This window comes from Neophocaena asiaeorientalis, unplaced genomic scaffold (assembly GCF_003031525.2).
Source record: "Neophocaena asiaeorientalis asiaeorientalis breed wild unplaced genomic scaffold, Neophocaena_asiaeorientalis_V1.1 scaffold924, whole genome shotgun sequence".
NCBI lineage: Eukaryota > Metazoa > Chordata > Mammalia > Artiodactyla > Phocoenidae > Neophocaena > Neophocaena asiaeorientalis.
The window spans coordinates 52,620-78,167 of NW_020173139.1; the positions used below are offsets into that span (position 1 = coordinate 52,620).

Here is a 25,548-nt window from a genome sequence, read left to right on the forward strand (position 1 = left end):
GTGGCACATATATACAATGGAATATTACTCAGCCATAGAAAGAAACAAAATTGTCTTATTTGTAGTTAGGTGGATGGACCTAGAGTCTGTCATACAGAGTGAAGTAAGTCAGAAAGAGAAAGACAAATACCATATGCTAACACATATGTATGGAATCTAAGAAAGAAAAATGTCATGAAGAACCTAGGGGTAAGAGAGAAATAAAGATACAGACCTACTAGAGAATGGACTTGAGGATATGGGGAGGGGGAAGGGTAAGCTGTGACAAAGTGAGAGAGTGGCATGGACATATATACACTACCAAATGTAAAATAGATATCTAGTGGGAAGCAGCCGCATAGCACAGAGAGATCACCTCGGTGCTTTGTGACCACCTGGAGGGGTGGGATGGGGATGCTCAGAGGGAGGGAGATGCAAGAGGGAAGAGATATGGGAACATATGCATATGTATAACTGATTCACTTTGTTATAAAGCAGAAACTAACACACCAATGTAAAGGAATTATTCTCCAATAAAGATGTAGAAAAAAAAAAAGAAGAAAGAGGGTTCCCTTTTCTGCACACCGTCTCCAGCATTTATTATTTGTAGATTTTCAATGATGGCCATTCTATCTGCTGTGAGGTGATACCTCATTGTAGTTTTGATTTGAATTTCTCAAATGATTAGTCATGTTGAGCATTCTTTCATGTGATTGAAGGCAATAACTGTATCTTCTTTGAAAAAATGTCTATTTAGGTTTTCTGCCAATTTTTGGATTGGGTTGTTTGTTTTTTTGATATTGAGCTACATGAGCTGCTTGCAAATTTTGGAGATTGATCCTTTGTCACTTGCTTCATTTGCAAATATTTTCTCCGATTCTATGGGTTGTCTTTTCCCCTCATTTACGGTTTCCATTCCTGTGCAAAAGCTTTTAATTTCATTAGGTCTCATTTGTTTTTCTTTCCATTTCTCTAGGAAGTGGGTCAAAAAGGATCTTGCTGTGATTTATGTCATAATTTTCTGTTTTTGTTCCAGTACCATATTTTCTGGATTACCATAGCTTTGTAGTATCGTCTGAAGTCAGGGAGTCTGATTCCTCCAGCTGTACTTTTCATTCTCAAGATTGCTATGGCTCTTCAGGATCTTTTATGTTTACATACAAATTGTGAAATTTTTGTTCTAGTTCTGTGAAAAATACCATTGGTAGTTTTATAGGGACTGCATTGAATCTGTAGATTACTTTGGGTAGTATAGTCATTTCACAGTGTTGATTCTTCCAGTCCAAGAACATGGTATATCTCTCAATCTGTTTGTATCATCTAAAATTTCTTTCATCAGTGTCTTACAGTTTTCTGCATACAGATTTTTTCTCCTTAGGTAGGTTTATTCCTAGATATTTTATTCTTTTTGTTGCAATGGTAAATGGGAGTGTTTTCTTAAATTCACTTTCAGATTTGTTATCATTAGTGTATAGGAGTGCCAGAGATTTCTGTGCCTTAAGTTTGTATCTTGCTACTTTACCAAATTCCTTGATTAGCTCTAGTAATTTTCTGGTAACATCTTTGGGATTCTCTATGTATAGTATCATGTTATCTGCAAACAGTGACAGATTTACTTCTCCTTTTCCCATTTGGATTCCTTTTATTTCTTTTTCTTCTCTGATTGCTGTGGCTAAAACTTCCAAAACTATGTTGAATAATAGTGGTGAGAGTGCGCAACTTTGTCTTCTTCCTGATCTTAGTGGAAATGCTTTCAGTTTTTCACCATTGAGGATGATGTTGATTGTGGTTTTTTCATATATTGCCTTTATTATGTTGTGGAAAGTTCCCTCTATGCCTACTTTCTGCAGGGTTTTTATCATAAATTGGTGTTGAATTTTGTCGGAAGCTTTCTCTGCATTTATTGAGATGATCATATGGTTTTTCTCCTTCAATTAGTTAATATGGTGTATCACGTTGATTGATTTGCATATATTTAAGAATCCTTGCATCCATGGGATAAGTCCCCCTTGATCATGATGTATAATCCTTTTAATGTGTTGTTGTACCCTGTTTTGTAGTATTTTGTTGAGCATTTTTGCATCTATATTCATCAGTGATATTGGCCTGTAATTTTTTTTTTTAACAGTCTCCGGATGCTCAGGCTCAGCAGCCATGGCTCACGGGCCCAGCTGCACCGTGGCATGTGGAATCCTCCCGGACTGGGGTACAAACCCATGTCCCTTGCATTGGCAGGCGCACTCTCATCCACTGCTCCACCAGGGAAGCCTTGGAAGACATTTAATCACAGTTTCAATTTCATTACTTGGGATTTGTCGGTTCATATTTTATATTTCTTCCTGCTTCAGTCTCGGAAGGTTGTGCTTTTCTAAGAATTTTTCCATTTCTTCCATGTTGTCCATTTTTTTTGGCATAGAGTTTATTGTAGTAGTCCTTTACGATGCTTTGTATTTCTGCGGTGTCTGTTGTAACTTCTCCTTTTTCCTTTCTAATTTTATTGATTTGAGTCTTCTTCTTTTTCTTGATGTGTCTGCCTAATGGTTTATTAATTTTGTTTATCTTCTCAAAGAACCAGCTTTTAGTTTTATTGATCTTTGCTACTGTTTTCTTTTTTTCTATTTCATTTATTTCTGCTTGATATTTATGATTTCTTTCCTTCTACTAACTTTGGGTTTTGTTTGTTCTTCTTTCTCTAATTCCTTAAGGTGAAATGTTAGAAATTTTATTTGTATTTCTTGTTTCTTGATGTAGGCTTGTATTGCTATAAACTTGCCTCTTTATACCAAACTGCTTTTGCTGCATCCCTTAGGTTTAGGATTGCCGTGTTTTCATTGTAATTTGTCTGTAGGTATTTTTCTTGATTTCCTCTGATTTCTTTAGTGATCTCTTGGTTATTTAGTAACATATTGTTTAGGCACCATGTGTTTGTGTTTTTTCTGTTTTTTCCCTGTAATTGATTTCTAATCTCATAACATTGTGGTCAGAAAAGAATCTTGATATGATTTCAATTTACTGAGGCTTGATTTGTGACCCAAGATGTGATCTATCCTAGAGAACGTTCTGTGTGCACTTGAGAAGCAAGTGTAATCTGCTCTTTTGGATGGAATTTTCTATAAGTAGCAATTAAACCTATCTGGTCTACTGTGTCATTTAAAGCCTGTTTTCTTTATTAACTTCCTTTTGGATGATCTGTCCATTGGTGTAAGTGAGGTGTTAAATGTCCCCCACTATTATTGTGTTACTGTCAATTTCCTCTTTTATAGCTGTTAGCAGTTTCCTTATGTATTGAGGTGTTCCTATGTTGGGTGCATATATATTTATAATTTTTATATTTTCTTCTTGGATTGATCCCTTGATCATTATGTAGTGTCCTTCCTTGTGTCTTTTAACAGTCTTTATTTTAAACTCATTTTATCTGATATAAGTATTGCTATTCCAGCTTTCTCTTGATTTCCATGGAATATCTTTTCACATCCTCTCATTTTCAGTCTCTATGTGTCCCTAGGTCTGAACTGGGTCTCTTTTAGACAGCATATATATGGGTCTTGTTTTTGTATCCATTCAGCGAGCCTGTGTCTTTTGGTTGGAGCATTTATTCCATTCGTGTTTAAGATAATTATCCATATGTATGTTCCTATTACCATTTTTGTAATTGTTATGGGTGGGTTTTTTTTGTAGGTTCTGTTCATCTCTTGTGTTTCCAACTTAGATAAGTTCCTTTAGCATTTCTTTTAGAGCTGGTTTGTTGGTGCTGAATTCTCTTAGCTTTTGCTTGTCTGTAAAGCTTTTGATTTCTCCATCAAATCTGAATGAGATCCGTGTTGTGTAGAATAATCTTGGTTGTAGGTTCTTCCCTTTCATCACTTTAAATATGTCATGTCACTCCCTTCTGGCTTGTAGAGTTTCTGCTGAGAAATCAGCTGTTACCCTTATGGGAGTTCCTTTGTATGTTTTTTGTAGTTTTTCCCTTGTTGCTATCAGTAATTTGTCTTTGTCTTTCATTTTTGTCAATTTGATTACTATGTGTCTCGGCATCTTTCTCCTTGAGTTTATCCTGCCTGGGACACTCTGTGCTTCCTGGACATGATTAACTATTTCCTTTCCCATGTTAGGGAATCTTTCACTATAATCTCTTCAAATATTTTCTCGGGTCCTTTCTCTCTCTCTTCTCCTTCTGGGACCCCTATAATGCGAATGTTGTTGCTTTTAATGTTGTCCCAGAAGTCTGTGAAGGCTGAGTGAAATCTTTAATGAATGAAGACTTTAATGTTTTCCCAGAAGTCTGAAGGCTGTTTTCATTTCTTTTCATTCTTTATTCTATTCTGTGGCAGTGAATTCCACCATCTGTCTTCCAGGTCATTTATCCATTCTTCTGCCTCAGTTATTCTGCTATTGATTCCTTCTAGTTTATTTTTCACTTCAGTTATTGTATTATTGATCCCTGTTCATTTGTTCTTTAATTCTTCTAGGTGTTTGTTCTTTAATTCTTCTAGGTATTTGTTCTTTAATTCTTCTAGGTCTTTGTTAAAACTTTTTGCATCTTCTCGATCTTTGCCTCCATTCTTGTTCTGAGGTCCTGGATCATCTTCACTATCATTATTCTGAATTCTTTTTCTGGAAGGTTGCCTATCTCCACTTCATTTAGTTGTTTTCCTGGGGTTTTATCTTGTTCCTTCATCTGGTACATAGCTCTCTGCCTTTTCATCTTGTCTATCTTTCTGTGAATGTGGTTTTTGTTGCACAGGCTGCAGGATTCTAGTTCTTCTTGCTTCTGCTGTCTGCTCTCTGGTGTATGAGGTTATCTAAGAGGCTTGTGCAAGGTTCCTGATGGGAGGGACTGGTGGTGGATAGAGCTGGGTGTTGCTCTGGTGGGCAGAGCTCAGTAAAACTTTAATCCGCTTGTCTGCTAATGGGTGGGGCTGGGTTCTCTCCCTGTTGGTTGTTTAGCCTGAGTCAACCCAACACTGGAACCTACCCGGACTCCTCGGTGGGGCTAATGGCCAACTCTGGGAGGGCTCACGCCAAGGAGTACTTCCCAGATCTTCTGCTGCCAGTGTTCTTGTCCTCACGTTGAGCCACAGCTACCCTCAGCCACTGCAGGAGACCCTCCAACACTAGCAGGTAGGTCTGGTTCTTTCTCTAGGGGGTCACTGTTCCTTCCCCTGGTCCCGATGAACACACTACTTTGTGTGTGCCCTCCACTAGTGGAGTCCCTGTTTCCCCCAGTCCTGTCAAAGTCATGCAATCAAATCCCACTAGCTTTCAAAGTCTGATTCTCTAGGAATTCCTCCTCCCGTTGCCGGACCCCCAGGTTGGAAAGCCTGATGTGGGGCTCAGAACTTTCATTCCAGTGGGTGGACTTCTGTGCTATATGTGTTCTTTGTGAGTCACCCACCCAGTAGTTATGGGAGTTGATTTTATTGTGATTGCGCCCCTCCTCCCATCTCATTGTGACTCCTCCTTTGTCTTTGGATGTGGGGTATCTTTTTTGGTGAGTTCCAGTGTCTTCCTGTTGATGACTGTTCAGCAGTTAGTTGTGATTCCGGTGTCCTCATAAGAGGGAGTAAGCGCACGTCCTTCTACTCCGCCATCTTGTTATTTCTATGATTCCATTTATATGAAATATCCAGAATAGTCAAATCCATAGAGACAGAAAATAGATTAGCGGTTTCCAGTGGCTGTGGGATGGAGGATTGGGAGTGACTGCTAATTGGTACATGTTTTCTTTTTGAAGTGATAAAGATATTCTGGAATTAGATAGTGGTAATGGATGCACAATTTTGTGTATACTTTAAAATGCTGAATTGTATACTATAAAAAGGTGAATTTATAGTATATGGATTAATTTTCAATTTTAAAAACTGGAAATAACCAAAGTATCCACAAACATCCATGAATAGATAATTATTTAAATTAAAAATTATGGTAAGTCCATACAATGGGTTTGTGTGCAGCCATTAAAAGGACCTTTAAAAATGAGAATAAAGAACATGTTACATGGAAAAATCACCAAGCTACATGGTTAACTTTAAAAAAACACCCTACCAAAATGGTGAATGTATGATCACCTTTGTGAAATGAAAAGCAACACATATGCAGGTAGATGCAACTCTCACACACATATCTGTGTGTATGTGTGTGTTTGTGTAAACATATACAAATTTATATTCTGCTCTTCTCCACGCTATTAATTATTGAATCATGACTACAATGGCCAACTTTGGATATTTTTACTTTTCATTGGATCTTTCTGCAGTATCAATTTTTTCTAATCTTACACCATTTTATCTCTTTTACTTATTTAATCTTTTGAATGTTTATAGAGGCTATCTAGAGAGATAATAGATCTTCTTACTTTCTTCTTTGTGTTTCATAGAATTCTAAAAAATTCTAAGTGAAATATTACATTTAAAACCTGAAGTAAGGGCTTCCCTGGTGGTGCAGTGGTTAAGAGTCCGCCTGCCGATGCAGGGGATGCAGGTTCGTGCCCCGGTCCGGGAGGATCCCGCATTCCGCAGAGCAGCTGGGCCCGTGAGCCGTGGTCTCTGAGCCTGCGCGTCCGGAGTCTGTGTTCCACAGGGGGAGGGACCGCAGCAAGTGAGAGGCCCGCATGCCGGAAAAAAAAAATAAAAAACCTGAAGTAAAACACACACACAAAAATGCATGTAGTCTTCCTCCAAATCATTCTTATTTTTCATTTTATGAGAATGTTACAGGGACCCCATGGTTCTTACCCTTAGATTTTTACCTTAAAAAAATTAACAGAGAAGTCCTTTATATTTGTTCAAAGAAGAGAAAAATTCTTGGCCTTAAGATGAAAGCTAATTTCCAGAAAAAACACAATGAATCAACGAACTCCTCAATTAAAAAACCCTAAATGAAAACAGATTACTATCGCCCAGAGGGTTCAGTTTTGTTCTCTGTTGTCATCCTTTGAGCACTTGAAATTATGAAAGGAATTCAGATCTATAGTCCTTCACCTTGGCAATGCCCTCTTCTTGTTCCATGTTTCACATGCAGCTAGTTCATCAATGTTGAAAAAAAAAAGGCTGAACTTGGAGAAAATTATGGGGAAAAATCATTTTGAAACATAGAAGTAAAAGGCTTTAGTTTTCCATTCTAGTATAACAAAAAAAACACAAAAATCCAGTTGTGAGTATAATGGCGGTTGACAGGGCTGGGGAGAGGGGAAATTGTGACGTTGTTTAATGGGTATAAAAAATTCTGGACTTTGGTTGTACAACTCTGTGAATATACTTAGCATGACTGAACTGTACACTTAAAAAGGTTAATATGGTCAATTTTACGTTATATGCATTTTAATGCAGTTTAAAATAAAAATAAATAAATCCATTTAAAGTATAAATGGTTCGGGTTGATGTCAGCAGCTCTAAGTTGGGAACGTTTTCAACTCAAGTCAAATGTTTCCCATAAATCAAACCCACCTGGATTTGATACAATTTTTAATTCCGGTCATTTTACTAAAATAGGCACATATTTCTCTTAATTTACTAAAACTATAGCTATAAAACAACTTAATTTCCAATTTTACTCTTAAAGTCTTTTGTCTTGCAAGATTTAGAGACCCCTGTAAAAAGATTGTGAAAATATTACTACATTTACTTTGGGAAATAATAAATAGTCTGATACACACACACACACACACACACACACACACACACACACACAACTCCAAGGTTTGACTTGTACAACTGGGTAGAAGTGTGACATTCACTGAAATGAAGAGTAGGAAAGGAGCAAGTTTGGAGGATTAGGGCTAAATCAACTGTTCTCAAAAGGTATGATTTCCCCCCCAGGGGACATTTGGGAGTACCTGGAGACATTTCTGGTTACCACACCTGGAGGCAGTTCCGGGATGTGGGGGGCATGCTATTGCCCTGGGTTGGGATACTGTTAAACATCCTACAGTGCACAGGACAGGCTCCCACCAGAAAGAGTGATATGTCCCCAAATGTCAATAGTGCCAAGAGTGAGAAACCTTGGGTTGGCACCCTCTCTTCTGAATCTGGCCACTCTTTCTCAGCCTTTGCAGCAGGCTTCTCCTCTTCTGACTTTAATTGCTCAATAGTCTGCCTTTAGCAGCCCACTTCTCTTTTCCTCTACATTTTCTCTTGGGAACATCACTCATGACTTCAACTACCAATTCTATGTTGCTAACTCCCACATCTTTATGCCTAGTCCCAACTGTTCTTCTAGCTCTAGAGCATTTTTTCTTTGTATTTCCCTTCACATCTTTTCATTAACTTACTGCTACGTTTCTTGTCTTTATAAGTAGCATCTGCTAGAAAACCACAGGGTCATTTATTTCCCAAACATTTACTGAGTATCTAGTTTGTGTAAAGGGCAGCACTAGTATTTGGAAGAAGGTAGTGATGGTGGAGATGAGAGGTAATCATAGTAAGTGTCTTAAATGCATTATCCCTGATTATGGCAATAGTTTTACAAGGAAGAAATTATTATCTCCTGGAAACGAAAGCCTCAAGTGCTTAATCAACGACTTAACTATCACAGAGCTTGTAAATAGCAGAGTATTTTAAAAGTCAGTTCTATTTTGACATTAAGGATTGAACTCTCTACATTAAAAAACACTGGGGACAGTGCTGGAAAAGTGTGTCCATAGCCAAAGGGAGATGGATGTGAATGAGGAAGGTCTAAGAAGTTCCAATAGCCTTTTATTCTAAGCCACAGTGCACCCTCTTCCGGTTGCTTACCGTATATCCCAGAATATAATACACCAGCCATAGGAGGATGAATCATTATTTTCCTTAACTCTAGAAAAGATAAAAAATTGACAACGAAAGTATGACATACCATCAATTGTCAGAGATTTCCTAGATGTTGAAATATTTTTTAAAAGATAAGCCTTCAGAGATTTCTAATTTGTTAAAATATGAAGAAGAAAGTAATCTTAGATTCTATGACATACGATGAATTTGTTTTCTACATTCAATTTCCACGGTCAGTGCTGGTGGCTGGTGTGCTATTCTGCACTTTAGTCAACTAAGACGTTTGTATATTGCTTTCTAAATGGTCGTAGATTGTTTCATGGCTCTGTGTTGTGCTTCTGCAACTAGATCGTAAAGCTCTTAGCTCTTCAATCACCTCTTTGTTCTCCTCCCCCCCGCCGCCCCGCCCCCACACCAAGCGCCTTTCAACAATCTACGCAGAGTTTACCACTTATGAGTAAACCTAAATTTCTTGTAACTTAGAATTTCATAGATAGTATAAGACTGTTCACAGATTTAGTTACACTGGGAGGCGAGATGGGGAAAACATTATATTAAATATGAGTATCGTTTTTTTAAAGACCCATCCTTGTAGAAACGTTAAAATGTGGTGGGGTAGGGAGCGAGGAGGAGAGGGGATATACGTCTCAGGATACAGGAAATACGGAAAAAGCGAAACCGGGAGGAAGCTCTGTGCCTGGAGGGGACCCGCCGCCATCTCCGGTCTCTTGGCTTCTCCAGGGCCCACCGGAGAGAGCTGACACCCGGGTCCTATAATCCTTATGGGGGACCAAACTTGTACCACGCTCCAGCCTGGAAACACGCGGGAAATCAAGCCTCCAAAAAAGCGCTGCCTCCTAGCTCCACGTTGGGATTATCCAGAAGGAACCCCCAACGGAGGTAGTACCCCTCTCCCTTCCACACCTCCTCCAGCATCACCGGGCCTGAAGTCGCACCCACCTTCTCCGGAGAAATAGTACAATATACTTCTCTCACCCCAAACCAGGTCAGATTCTTTCTCATTTGGGATATCCAGGCTCTCTGAAACTTAATTATATATTTTCCCAGATCTCCTTCTCCCTTTCCCTATTCTCTCCAGGATTTCAAAGTTGAAGAAAGAACATGCAGGCATTAAATAGCTCTTCCACAAAATATGTGGGGGTGAATTTATGGATATTTAATAACATTAAGTAATTATTTTAATATATTAGCTATGACAATCGTGGTTATATTTTTAAGAAGTAGACTTAATCTTTTGATATGCTTGAAAGTAATTCAGTAGGGCCCAGGTGAGGGGTACAAACAAAATGTTCATGAGTTAATAATTGTTAAAGCTGAGTGACGTATACATGGGGATTCATTAAACTGTTCTTGCTACTTTTGTGTATATTTGAAACTTTTCCATTCAAAAAATGATTGGTTCAAGATCAATAACAACATTATATTGAAGGCCTAATTCCTATGGCTAGCACTGTGGTAGCAGTATTGTAAGGTGAGCCTTCAGAGGTGTGTGCTTCTCTATATGGCAGGAGAATTCAATTAGTAAAAAACAAAAAGTTACAATATAGCAACTCAAACCCAAGTGCCATAATGTTTGCTTGTTCAAGGTATTTAGGAAGCACGGGGGTGTGGGGGATGAGATGAACCAAATCATTCTGCCTGGTAGTAATCTTGAGCCATCAAAGAGGAAGGGGTAACTCTGGGTGGACCTTAAAGGGTGAGTGACATCTCCCATGTGGAGGGGGAGAGAATGTTTTTCTGGCTTACCTTTCCCAAGGCAGGCTTGTTCTAGGAAAACTTGGCTATAACTCTGAATGTATGAGAAGAACTAGGTGAGATAGAGTGCTGCAGGGCTTTAAATGTTATGCTAAGGATTATGCAGTTTAATCCATAAGCAGTGGAAACCACTGAAGATTTTCAAGGAAGTATTGTATTTTAGCAGTCCAGTTTTTACTATCAGAAAAATGATCTTCTATTTAGATGAGCTTATAGAATACAAAAAATAAACTCTGACCAAAACCTCACAGATTCTTGTAATCCAAAGGAGACAGGGCATCCTTTCTCCATTCATGCAACAAACCTTTAAGAAGCCCTTGCAATGGACTAGGCATTATGCTGGGGGCTGTAGGGGGTGGATAACCAAAGCACATAGGAATGAAACAGATATTTGAATAAATAGGTCAATGAATGATGGGATAACAGTGGCAACTAAGGGAGTTCTGAACTTGGGGCTTGGTGGTAGTGCATAGAAAAAGAATGAGCTCTATTGTGCTTGGAAGCATCACCCAGTCATTCCTTACTGCCTGATTTCCCTCAACTTTACCTCTTTGTTCAAAGGGGTAGAGTTGGGGCTGGGAGGCACCATAGGGATAGCAATCCTCAAACAGAAAACAAAGAAGGCTGTACAGGGCAAAAAGTGCAAGAGCTACATAATTTCCTCCAGTTACTCAAATCATTGAAAATTATAATAATAGCAAATACTTACTGAACATCTTTATGTGCCAGACACTGTTCTACAAAGCTTCCTAAAGTCTCTGCTCATAATTGCTATGCAATAGATCCCTTCTACTACTGTCTATATAACTGTTTTTCATGAATATATAACTGCAATGTGGGTATGGTAAAGCATAAGGACTTGAGGAGCCCAGGGGAAAGAGATGAACAGTAACAGAAGAAATGATTTAATGTTATTTTATTATTTTTCAGTCTTTGAGGAATTGCAGTATGACTCCATTTCCTTGGTGCATCCATAAAATAGTTATTCAGTGAAGACAATGAAGATTATTGACAATGCTACCCTGCTTTTCTGATGTCCTGCTTCAGGAAGTTGTGATTTTTAAGGTAATTTCTTTACCAAAAACTTTTTAAGGAAGGAGCAGGAATAAGAGTTGATTATGACACATTAAATATAACTAGCCAAACAAAAAGCTAGCACCAAATGATAAATTGAAACCACTTTCTACATTATATGAAAGCATATATACCATATAATAATAATGTTATCTATAAGCTGTTTTGCTATATTCATTCCTAATTACCTTATAGTTCCTGCTGTTACTGTGAAATGTATATTTTAAACCACATTTTCAGATTATTGCCCGTAAATGAGAACACGATTGATATTTTTACATACTGATTTTATACACTGTAACCTTTCTGATTTATATCTGTTCTAATAATTTGTAGGTTCTCTGGATTATCTGTTAATTTATTATATTGTGAATAATGGCAGTTTGTTCCTTTCCAATATTTATTTTTTAATTTGTCTTACCGGGCTAGCTAGGATCTTCAGTACAATGAGAAATAGTAGCAGTGACAGAGGATTTCCTTGTCTTGCTCCTGAATTTACAAGGAAACTATACGTGTTTCACCATTTTTAGTAGATTTTCTTTTTCGGGTTAAAGAAATTCCTTTGTATTCTTAGTTTGCTGAGAGCTTTTATTCTGAATGAGTATGGAGTTTTTTCTCCAAATACTTTGTATCTACTGCCATGATCATATGGGGTATTTTCCTCCATTAATATGACACTGTGACTGTGTGATAAATTATAATATTCAGTTTTCGAATGTATTTCCTGCTTTTGGTTTCATCAGGCCTCACCATTGAATATTTTGTCCCCTATTTTTATAATTTTTCCTTTTATCTTTATTTTTTTCTTTACTTTCTTTTTGTTTGCTCTTTTTCTAATTTATTTATTTGGACCATTAGCTCAGTAATTTTAAATCTTCTTTCCTAAAATAAGAATTTATAACGAAGTTTTCCACTACATACCACTTTAGAAGAATTTCACAGGTTTTTATGTGTAGGTTTTTATGTGTAGTATTTTTATTATTATTCAATTATTATTATCTAATTGCTCTTATGATTTCTTTTTTGACTCATGAGTTATTTGGTTTTTTTTCAATTTACATACATATGATCTCTCTTTTAGAAATCATATTGTGAAATCATTAATCCAGTTACAGTTAAACTTCATCTTTATTATTCTTCTGGTAGCAAAAACAAATTATACACTGGCTCCTCATCCCAATAGATTTCAGCAATATAAAACTTTTTCTTTCATTAAATACACAGGGAAACTGATTACGCTATTCAGTGATGGAGTTATTGATGATATTTATACTTGTGATTTTAAACCTTTTATTTTGATCTAATTCTACACTTAAAGAAAAGTTCTGAGAATATTACAAAGAACTCCCATACACCCTTTACCCAGGTTCACCAATTACCATTTTACCATGTTTGCTTTATAATTCTCTATTTCTGTTTCTCCCTCTCACTCTCCCTTCCCCTTTCCCTTCCCTGTCTTAAGCCTCCCCCCTCCCTCCTTCTCTCTCTTTGAACTATTTGAGAGTAACTTGCAGACATCATGCTCCTTTACCTGTAAATACTTCAGTGTATATTTCCTCAGAATAATGCCTTTCTCTTACATAACCTCAGTACATGTGTCAAAAGAGAAATTGGACATTGTTCCAATTTTTTGTTCCATAAACCTTTATTGTCAAGATTATCCACTCATACTCACTGAAAAAGGGATGAGTTTGGGAGAACATGTATTTCAAATGGACAATGTAAGCTCTATTATAGTTCATTTTTTCCAGCTTTATTTTTTTTATTGGAGTATAATTGCTTTAGAGTGTTGTGTTAGCTTCTGCTGTACAATGAAGTGAATCAGAATCAGCTATATGTATACCAATATCCCCTCCCTCTTAAACCTCCCTCCCACCCCTCGCCCCATCTAGGTCGTCACAGAGCACTGAGCTGAGCTCCCTGTGCTATACAGCAGGTTCCCACTAGCTATTTTACACATGGTAGTGTATTTATGTCAAACCTAATCTCCCAATTCGTTCCACCCTCCCCTTCCCCCACCATGTCCACATGTCCTTTCTCTATGTCTACATCTCTATTCCTGCCCTGCAAATAGGTTAATCTGTACCATTTTTCTAGGTTCCACATATATGCGCTAATATACGATATTTCTTTTTTTCTTTCTGGCTTACTTCACTCTATATGACAGACTCTAGTTCCATCCACATCTCCACAAATGACCCAATTTCATTCCTTTTTATGGCTGAGTAATATTCCATTGTATATATGTACCACATCTTCTTTATCCATTCATCTGTCATTGGACATTTGTTTCCATATCATGGCTATTCTAAATAGCGCTGCAATGAACATTGTGGTACATGTGTCCTTTTGAATTATGGTTTTCTCAGGGTATATGCCCAGTAGTGGGATTGCTGGCTCATATGGTAGTTCTATTTTTAGTTTTTTAAGGAACCTCCATACTGTTATATTTGACATATAACATTGTAAGTTTAAAGTGTACAGTGTGATGATTTGCTACATGTATATATTACAAAATGATTACACAGGATAAGATTAGTTAACACATCAATCACCTCATATAGTTACTATTTTTGTGTGTGTGTGGTGAGAACTTTTAAGATCTACTCTCCTAGCAACTTTTAAGTATACAATACAGAATTGTTAACTATAGTCATTATACTATAGTATTAACTCTACTAACTATAGTTATATAACTATATATACTATTAACTATAGTATTAATTACAGTATAATATACACCATGCTTTATATTAGATCCCTAGAACTTATTCATGTTACCACTGAAAGTTTATACCCTTTGACCACTTTCACCCATTTCCCCTACCCTACCACCCCTGGAAACCACCAATATACTCTCTGTTTCTATGAGTTCAGTTTTTTTAGATTCCATGCATAAGTGAGAGCATACAGGATTTATCTTTTTCTGTCTGACTTATTTCACTTTGCCTGATGCCCTCAAGGTTTATCCACTATGTCAGAAATGACAAGATTTCCTTTTTTTTTATAGCTGAATAATGTTCCATTGTGTATTTTTTTTTCTTTGTCCATTCATCTGTCAGTGGACACTTAGTTTGTTTCCACATCTTGGTTATTGTAAATAATGATGCAGTAAACATAGGGGTTGCAGATATCTCGAGATCGTGATTTCATTTCCTTCAGATATACCGAGGAGTGGAATTGCTGGATCATATGGTAGTTCTATTTTTAATTCTTTGAGGAATCAACATACTGCTTTCCATAGTAGATATTTCAGTTCACATTCCCATCAAGGGATATGCAAGGGTTCACTTTTCTCTATATCATCACCAGCATTTGTTATCTCCTGCTTTTGTTAACAGCCATTCTAAAAAGTGTGAGATATCTCATTGTGTTTTTGATTTGTATTTCCCTGATGATTAGTGATGTTGAGTACCTTTTCATGTGCCTGTTAGCCAGATATGTCTTCTTTGGGAAAATGTCTATTTAAGTCTTTTGCACCTTTTTGAATTAGATTACTTGTTTTTCTGGTATTGAGTTGTATCAGTTCCTTATATATTCTGGATATTAATTTCTTATCAGATATATGTTTTAAAAATATTTTCTCCCATTCCATAGTTTGCTTTTTCATTTTGTCAATCATTTCTTTTTCTGTGCAGAAGCTTTTTAGTTTGGTATAGTCCCATTTGTTTATTTTTTGCTTTTGTTGCTTATGCTTCGGGTGTCATATCCATAAAATCATTGCAAAGACAAATATCAAGAAGATTTTTCCCTGTTTTCTTCTAGGAATTTCATGGTTTCAGATCCTTACCTTTAAGTCTTTAATCTATCTTGAATTAATTTTTGCGAGTGGTATAAGATTGGGCTCCAGTTTTATTCTTTTTCATGTGAATATTCAGTTTCCTCAGCATTATTTATGAAATAGACTATCTTTTCTCCATTAAGTACTCTCAGATCCCTTGTCAAATATTAGTGGACTGTATATGTAGCATTTTATTCTGGGCTCCCGATTCTGTTCCAAGGTCTGTATGTCTGTTTTTATGTCAGCACCATACTCCTTTGATTACTATAGTTTTGTAGTATATGAAATTGGGGTTCCAATATTATTATCTAGGCCATATTCCAATTTCACCTATTTATCCCAATAATGTCTTTTATAGCTATTTTCTTTTCCTGATCAAAATTTCAATCCAAGATGATGCATTGCATTTAGTTCGCATGTCTCTTCAGTTTTTTATTATTATTAACCTGGAACAGTTCAACCTTTCTTTGTCTCTCATGACATTGACAATTTAAAAGACTACAGAACAATTATTTTGTAGATTGTTCCTAAGTTTAAATTTGCATGCCAGTTCCTCATTATTATGTATAGATTATGCATTTTGGCAGGAATGTCAGAGAAGTAATATATTGTTCTTAGGGCAGCATATCAGTGACGTATAATATTGATTTGACCCCTTAGAAGAAATGTTAACCTTGATTACTTTGTTCAGATGATGTTTGCTAGATTAATCCACTATAAAGTTCCGTTTTCCTCTTTGTAGTTAATAATTTTGCTGGGGGTACTTTGAAATTGTGTAGATATCCTATTCCTCATCAAACTAAAATCCACTGGCCTTAATATCTATTGATAATTCTTTACCAAATCAGTTATTACTATGAAGGCTGCAAAATGGTCATTTTCAAACATCATCATTTTTACTACATTAGTTTGTATTCTACTTCAAGGAAGAGCTTTTTTCCCCCCTCCATCTATTTATTTATTTATCTTAGTTTGGCACACAGATTTTTTTACTTTATTTCATGAATACGCTATTGCTATCATAATTTATTTTAATGCTCAAATTGTCCCAGTGGCAGCCCATTCAACCTGGATTCTCTGATTATTTGACATATTCCCATCATTCTTTGATATATACTTTGAGTTCAATATTTCCTTACTTTTTTACTTTCATGTTTGTCTGGTGTTTCCTGACTCATTGACCATTTCTCTATGGATCTCTGGTACCATTTAGTGGGAGACAGTATTTGGAAACCAAGACATAGGTACATGGATTTTTTTTTAACTTTTAAAAAATTTTTTCATACAATTATAAAGATTACTTTCCATTTACAGTTATTACAAAATATTGGCTATATTCCCCACATTGTACAACACATCTTTGAGCCTATGTTATACCCAATGGCTCGTACCTCCCACTCCTCCACCCTATACTGCCCCTCCCCCTTCTCCCCACTGGTGACCACTAGTTTGTTCTCTATATCTGTGAGTCTGCTCCTTTTTTGTTATATTCACTACTTTGTTGTATTTTTTAGATTCCACATATAAGTGATATCATACAGTATTTGTCTTTCTCTGTCTGACTTATTTCACTTAGCATAATGCCCTCCAAGTCCATCCATGTTGCTGTAGATGACAAAATTTCATTCTTTTTTATGTCTGAGTCATATTCCATTGTGTGTGTGTGTGTGTGTGTGTGTGTGTGTATACCCAATTTTATCCATTCATCTGTTGATGGACACTTAGGTTGCTTCCATATCTTGGTAATTATAATGCTGCTAGGAACATTGGGGTTGCATGTATCTTTTCAAATGACTGGGTTTTTTTTGTTGGATATATACCCAAGAGTGGAATTGTTGGGTCATATGGTAGTACTATTTTTAGTTTTTTGAGAAACCTCCATACTGTTTTCCACAGTAGCTGCACCAATTTACATTCCCAACAAGAGTATAAAATGGTCCCTTTTTTCCACATGTTCACCAACATTTTTTATTTGTGCTCTTTTCAATGATAGCCATTCTGATAGGTGTGAAGTGGTATCTTGTGGTTTTGATTTGCATTTCCCTGATGATTAGTGATGTTGAGCATGTTTTCATGTGCCTGTTGGCCACCTGCATTTCCTCTTTGGATAAATGTCTATTTAGTTCTTCTGCCCATTTTTTAGTTGTGTTGTTTTTATGATGTTCAACTGTATGAGCTGTTTATATATGTTGGTTGTTAATCCCTCATAGGTCATACCATTTTCAAATATTTTCTCCCATTCACTAATCTGTCTTTTCATTTTGTCAATGGTTTCCTTGGCTCTTCAAAAGCTTTTAAACGTGATTAGGTCCCATTTGTTTATTTTTGCTTTTATTTCCTTTACTTTAGGAGACAGATCCAAAAAAATATTGCTGTGATTTATGTCAAAGAGTATTCTGCTTGTGTTTTCCTCTAGGAGTTTTATAGTATCCAATCTTACATTTAGGTCTTTAATCCATTTTGAGTTTGTTTTTGTATATGGTGTTAGAGAATGTTGTAATTTCATTCTTTTATATGTAGCTGTCCAGATTTCCTAGCACTACTTATTGAAGAGACTGTCTTTTCTCCACTGTGTATTCCTGCCTCCTTTGTCATTGATTAATTGACTGTGAGTGTGTAGGTTTATTTCTGGGATTTCTATCCTGTTGCATTGATCTACATGTCTGTTTTGTTCTAGTAGCATATGATTTGGATTAGTGTAGCTTTGTAGTATAGTCTGAAGTCAGGGAGCATGATTCCTCCACCTCTGTTCTTTCTTCTGGAGATTGTTTTGGCTATTATGGGTCTTTTGTGTTTCCATAAAAATTTTATGATTTTTGGTTCAGGTTCTATGGAAAATGCCACTGGTACTTTCATAGGGAATGCAATGAATCTTCAGATTGCCTTGGATAATATGGTCATTTTAACAACATTGATTTTTCCAACCCAAGAATCTGGTATATCTTTCCATGTTTTTATGTCTTCAATTTCCTTCATCAGTGTCTTACAGTTTTTGGAGTACAGGTCTTTTGCCTCCCTAACTAGGTTTAGTCCTAGGTATTTTATTCTTTTTGTTGCAGTGGTAAATGGGAGTGTTTCCTTAATTTATCTTTCAGATATTTCATCATTAGTGTATAGGAATGGAAGAGATCTCTGTGCATTAATTACTTGACCAAATTCACTGATCAGCTCTAGTAGTTTCCTGGTAACATCTTTAGGATTCTCTATGTGCAGTATCGTGTCATCAGCAGTGACAGCTTTACTTCTTCTCTTCTGATTTGGATTCCTTTTATTTCCTTTTCATCTCTGATTGCTGTGGCTAAAACTTCCAGAACTATGTTGAATAATAGTGGTGAGAATAGAAAACCTTGTCATGTTCCTGATCTTAGAGGAAATGGTTTCAGTTTTTCACCATTGAGAATGATGTTGGCTGTGGGTTTGTCATACATAGTCTTTATTATGTTGAAGTAAGCTCCCTCTATACATACTTTCTGAAGCGTTCTTATCATAAATGGGTGTTGAATTTTGTCCAAAACTTTTTCTGCATCTATTGAGATGATCATATGGATTTTTCTCCTTCAGTTTGTTAATGCAGTTTATCACATTGATTGATTTGCTTATATTGAAGAACCCTTGCATTACTGGGATAAACCCCAGTTGATCATGGTGCATGATCCTTTTCATGTGTTTTGGATTCTGTTTGCTAGTATTCTGTTGAGGATTTTTGCATCTATGTTCATCAGTGATATTGGCCTGTAGTGTTCTTTCTTTGTGACATCTTTGTCTAATTTGGGGATCAGGGTGATATGACCTCGTAGAATTACTTTGGGAGTGTTCTTCCGTCTGCTATATTTTAGAAGAGTTTCAGAAGGATGGGTGGTAGCTCTTCTCTAAATGTTTGATAGAATTCACCTGTGAAGCCATCTGGTACTCGGCTTTTGTTTGTTGGAAGATTTTGAAAAACAGTCTCAATTTCAGTGCTTCAATTGCTCTGTTTATATTTTATATTTCTTCCTGATTCAGTTTTGGAAGGTTGTGCTTTTCTAAGAATTTGTCCATTTCTTCCAGGTTGTCCAATTTATTGGTATATAGTTGCTTGTAGTAATATCTCAAGATCCTTTGTGTTTCCTCAGTATCAGGTGTTACTTCTCATTTTTCATTTTGAATTCTATTGATATGAGCCTTCTACCTTTTTTCTTTTTTTTAAAATTTATTTAATTAATTTATTTATTTGGCTGTGTTGGGTCTTCGTTTCTGTGTGAGGGCTTTCTCTAGTTGTGGCAAGTGGGGGCCACTCTTCATCGCGGTGCGTGGGCTTCTCACTGTCGCGGCCTCTCTTGTTGCAGAGCACAGGCTCCAGACGCGCAGGCTCAGTAGTTGTGGTGCACGGGCTTAGTTGCTCCGCAGCATGTGGGATCTTCCCAGACCAGGGTTCGAACCTGTGTTCCCTGCATTGGCAGGCAGATTCTCAACCACTGTGCCACCAGGGAAGCCCCTCCCTTTTTTTCTTCATGAGCCTGGCTAATGGTTTTTCAATTTTGTTTATCTTCTCAATGAATCACCTTTTATTTCATAGATCTTCACTATTGTTTCCTTCATTTTGTTTACATTTATTTCTGATCTGATCGTCATGATTTCTTTCCTACTGCCAACTTTGGGTGTTTTTGTTCTTCTTTCTCTAATTGCTTTAGGTATAAGGTTAGGTTGTGTATTTAAGATGTTTCTGCTTTCCTGAGGTAGGATTCTATTGCTATAATCTTCCCTCTTAGAACTGCTTTTGCTGCATCCCATAGGTTTTGGGTTGTCATGTTTTCATTGTAATTAGTTTCTAAGTATTTTTTTATTTCCTCCTTGATTTCTTCAGTTATCCCTTGGTTATTTAGTAATGTATTGTTTAGCCTCCATGTGTTTGTTTTTTTTAAAGATTTGTTCCTGTAATTGATATCTAGTTTCATAGTGGTGTAGTAGGAAAAGATACTTGATACGGTTTCAATTTTCATAAATTTACCAAGGCTTGATTTGTGACCCAGGATATGATCGATCATGGAGAATGTTCCATGAGCACTTGAGAAGAAACTGTATTCTGTCTTTTTTGGATGGAATCTCCTATAAATATCAATTAAGTCCATCTTCTTTAACGTATCATTTAAAGCTTGTGTTTCCTTATTTATTTTCCTGCTTTTTTTACACTTTTTTGAATTTTATTTAATTTATTTTTTTATACGGCAGGTTCTTATTAGTTATCCATTTTATACATATTAGTGTATATTTGTCAATCCCAATCTCCCAGTTTGTCACACCAAACACCCCTCCCACGACTTTCCCCCTTTGGTGTCCATACGTTTTTTCTCTACATCTCTGTCTCTATTTCTGCCCTGCAAACCGCTTCATCTGTATCATTTTTCTAGATCCCACATATATGCATTAATATACAATATTTGTTTTCCTCTTTCTGACTTACTTCACTCTGTATGTCAGTCTCTCGATCCATCCATGTCTCGGCAAGTGACCCAGTTTTGTTCCTTTACATGGCTGAGTAATAGTCCACTGTACATATGTACCACATCTTCTTTATCCATTCATCTGTCAATGGGCATTTAGGTTGTTTCCATGACATGGCTATTGTAAATAGTGCTGCAATTAACATTAGGGTGCACTTTTAGTTTTTTAAGGGACCTCCATACTGACTGTATCAATTTACATTCCCACAGCAGTGCAAGAGGGTTCCCTTTTCTCCACACCCTCTCCAGCATGTGCTGTTTGTAGATTTTCTGATGATGCCCATTCTAACTGGGGTGAGGTGATACCTAATGGTAGTTTTGATTTGCATTTCTCTAATAATTAGTGATGTTGAGAAGCTTATCATAAGCTTCTTGGCCATCTGTATGTCTTCTTTGGACAAATGTCTATTTAGGGCTTCTGCCCAGTTTTGGATTGCATTGTTTTTTTAATATTGAGCTGCATGAGCTCTTTATACATTTTGGAGATTAATCCTTTGTCAGTTGATTCATTTGCAAATATTTCTTCCCATTCTGAGGGTTGTCTTTTCGTCTTGTTTGTAGCTTCCTTTGCTTTGGAAACGCTTTGAAGTTTCACTAGGTCCCATTTGTTTATTTTTGGTTTTATTTCCATTACTCTGGGAGGTGGATCAAAAAAATCTTTCTGTGATTTTTGTCAAAGAGTATTCTTCCTATGTTTTGCTCTAAGAGTTTTATAATCTCCAGTCTTACATTTAAGTCTCCAATCCAGTTTGAATTTATTTTTGTGTATGGTGTTAGGGAGTGTTATTAATTTCATTCTTTTACATGTTGCTGTCCAGTTTTCCCAGCACCACTTATTGAAGAGACTGTCTTTTCTCCATTGTTAATCATTGCCTCCTTTGTCACAGATTAGCTGACCATAGGTAGGTGGGTTAATCTCTGGGCTTTCTATCCTGATCCTTTCATCTATTTCTGTTTTTCTGCCAATATCATATTGTCTTGATTACTGTGGCTTTGTGGCATAGTCAGAAGTCAGGGAGTCTGATTCCTCCAGCTCCGTATTTTTCCCTCATGACTGCTTTAGCTATTCAGGGTCTTCTGCATCTCTATAAATATTTTAAGATTTCTTGTTGTAGTTCTGTAAAAAATGCCACTGTTATTTTGATAGGATTGCATTGAATTTTGAGATTGCTTTGGGTAGTATAGTCATTTTCACAATGTTGATTCTTCTGATCCAAGAACATGGTATATCTCTTCATCTGTTTGTATCATCTTTAATTCCTTTCATCAGTGTCTTATAGTTTTCTGCATACAGCTCTTCTGTCTCCTTAGGTAGGTTTATTCCTAGGTTTTATTTTTTTAACATCTTTATTGGGGTATAATTGCTTTACAATGGTGTGTTAGTTTCTGCTTTATAACAAAGTGAATCAGTTATACATATACATATGTTCCCATATCTCTTCCCTCTTGCGTCTCCCTCCCTCTCACCCTCCCTATCCCACCCCCCAGGCAGTCACAAAGCACCAAGCTGATATCCCCGTGCCATGCGGCTGCTTCCCACTAGCTATCTACTTTACGTTTGTTAGTGTATATATGTCCATGCCTCTCTCTCGCCCTGTCACAGCTCACCCATCCCCCTCCCCATATCCTCAAGTCCGTTCTCCGGTAGGTCTGTGTCTTTAATAGTTTAATTCTTCTTTTCTAATTTGTATTCCTTTTATTTCTTTTTCATCTCTGATTGCCGTGGTACGACTGCCAAAACTATGTTGAATAACAGTGGTGAGAGTGAAAATTATTGTCTTGTTCCTGATCTAAGAGGAAATGCTTTCAGTTTTTCACCATTGAGAATGATTTTGCTGTGAATCTGTTGTATATGGCCTTTATTATGTCGAAGTAGGTTACCTAATGCCCCCTTTTTGTAGAGTTTTTATCATCAGTGCATGTTGAATTTTGTCCAAAGCTTTTTCTGCCTCTATTGAGATGATCATAATGGTTTTTCTTCTTCAGTTTGTTAATATGGTGTATCACATCAGTGGAAATGCGTACATTGAAGAATTCTTGCATCGCTGGGATAAATGCCACTTGACCATAGTATATGACCCTTTTAATGTGTTGTTGGATTCTGTTTCCTAGTGTTTTGTTGAGGATTTTGCATCTATATTCAACAGTATATTGGTCTGTAATTTTCTTTTGTTGTAGTGTCTTTCTCTGGTTTTGGTGTCAGGGTGATGGTGGCCACATAGAATGAGTTTCAGAGTGTTCCTACATCTGCAATATTTTGGAAGAGTTAGAGAAGGATGGGTTTTAGCTCTTCTCTAAATATGTGGTAGTATTCTCCTGTGAAGTCATGGATTCCTGGACTTTTGTTTGTTGTAAGATTTTTAATCCCAGTTTCAATTTCATTACTTGTGATTGGTCTTTTCTTATTTTCTATTTCTCCTTATTTTTTTTTTACATCTTTATTGGAGTATAATTACTTTACAATGGTGTGTTAGTTTCTGCTTTTTTTTAAAATCATCTTTATTGGAGTATAATTGCTTTACAATGGTGTGTTAGTTTCCGCTTTATAACAAAGTGAATCACTTATACATATACATATGTTCCCATATGTCTTCCCTCTTGTGTCTCCCTCCCTCCCATCCTCTCTGTCCCACCCCTCCAAACGGTCACAAAGCACAGAGCTGATCTCCCTGTGCTATGCGGCTGCTTCCCACTAGCTCTCTACCTTACGTTTGGTAGTTTATATATGTCCATGCCTCTCTCTCACATTGTCACAGTTTGCCCTTCCCCCACCCTATAACCTCAAGTCTGTTCTCTAGTAGGTCTCTCTCTTTATTCCTGTCTTACCCCTAGGTTCTTCATAACATTTTTTTCTTAAATTCCACATATATGTGTTAGCATACAGTATTTGTCTTTCTCTTTCTGACTTACTTCACTCTGTATGACAGACTCTAGGTCTATCCACCTCATTACAAATAACTCAACTTCGTTACTTTTTATGGCTGAGTAATATTCCATTCTATACATGGGCCACATCTTCTTTATCCATTCATCTGATGATGAACACTTAGGTTGTTTCCATCTCCGGACTATTGTAAATAGAGCTACAATGAACATTTTGGTACATGACTCTTTTTGAATTACGGTTTTCTCAAGGTATATGCCCATTAGTGGGATTACTAGGTCATATAGTAGTTCTATTTGTAGTTTTTTAAGGAACTTCCATACTCTTCTCCATAGTGGCTGTACCAATTCACATTCCCACCAGCAGTGGAAGAGTGTTCCCTTTCCTTCACACCCTCTCCAGCATTTATTGTTTCTAGATTTTTTGATGATGGCCATTGCGACTGGTGTGAGGTGATATCTCATTGTAGTTTTTTTTTTTTTTTTTGCGGTATGCGGGCCTCCCACTGTTGTGGCCTCTCCAGTTGCAGAGCACAGGATCCGGACACACAGGCTCAGCGGCCATAGCTCATGGGCCCAGCTGCTCCGGGATATGTGGGGTCTTCCCAGACCGAGGAACAAACCCATGTCCCCTGCATCGGCAGGCAGACTCTCAACCACTGCGCCACCAGGGAAGGCCTTCATTGTACTTTTGATTTGCATTTCTCTAATGATTAATGACTTTGAGCATTCTTTCATGTGTTTGTTGGCAGTCTATATATCCTCTTTGGAGATATGTCTGTTTAGGTCTTGTGCCGAGTTTTTGAATGGGTTGTTTCTTTCTTTGTTATTGAGCTGCATGAGCTGCTTGTAAATTTTGGAGATTAATCCTTTGTCAGTTGCCTCATTGGCAAATATATTCTCCCATTCTGAGGGTTGTTTTTTGGTCTGGTTTATGGATTCCTTGGCTGTGCAAAAGCTTTGAAGTTTCATTAGGTCCCATTTGTTTATTTTTGTTTTTACTTCCATTTCTCTAGGAGGTGGGTCAAAAAGGATCTTGCTGTAATTTATGTCATAGAGTGTTCTGCCTATATTTTCCTCTAAGAGTTTGATAGTTTCTGGCCTTACATTTAGGTCTTTAATCCATTTTGAGCTTATTTTTGTGTATGGTATTAGGGAGTGATCTAGTCTCATACTTTTACATGTACCTGTCCAGATTTCCCAACACCAATTATTGAAGAGGCTGTCCTTTCTCCACTCTATATTCCTGCCTCCTTTATCAAAAATAAGGTAACCATATGTGCATGGATTTATCTCTGTGTTTTCTAACCTGTTCCATTGATCTTTCTATTTTTGTGCCAGTACCATACTGTCTTGATTACTGTAGCTTTGTAGTATAGGCTAAAGTCAGGGAGCCTGATTCCTCCAGCTCTGTTTTGCATTCTCAAGATTGCTTTGGCTATTCGGGGTCTTTTGTGTTTCCATACAAATTGTGAAATTTTTTATTCTACTTCTTTGAAAAATGCCAGTGGTACTTTGATAGGAATTGCATTGAACCTGTAGATTGTTTTGGGTAGTAGAGTCATTTTCACAATGTTGATTTTTCCAATCCAAGGACATGGTATATCTCTCCATCTATTTCTCTCACCTTTAATTTCTTTCATCAGTGTCTTATAATATTCTGCATACAGGTCTTTTTTCTCCTTAGGTAGGTTTATTTCTGGATATTTTGTTCTTTTTGTTGCAATGGTAGCTGGAATGTTTTCTTAATTTCACTTTCAGATATTTCATCATTAGTGTATAACAATGCCAGAGATTTCTGTGCATTAATTGTGTATCCTGCTACTTT

At 36.8% G+C, this 25,548-nt stretch overlaps 1 protein-coding gene and 1 long non-coding RNA gene across 2 annotated transcripts in view; both read left to right on the top strand.

Annotated features, from left to right (window-relative positions):
* The first annotated feature begins 4,949 nt into the window (after nt 1-4,949).
* LOC112399145 (uncharacterized) overlaps nt 4,950-25,548 on the top strand; it is a 48,095-nt gene continuing 27,496 nt past the window's right edge. The window contains exons 1-2 of the long non-coding RNA XR_003003179.1: nt 4,950-5,100; nt 11,433-11,567. This is a non-coding gene — a long non-coding RNA (uncharacterized LOC112399145). The remainder of the gene's footprint in view (nt 5,101-11,432; nt 11,568-25,548) is intronic.
* NBDY (negative regulator of P-body association) lies at nt 9,509-9,703 on the top strand. Its single transcript, XM_024744117.1, has one exon. It carries the CDS (start codon nt 9,509-9,511, stop codon nt 9,701-9,703), a length of 195 nt encoding a protein of 64 aa, XP_024599885.1.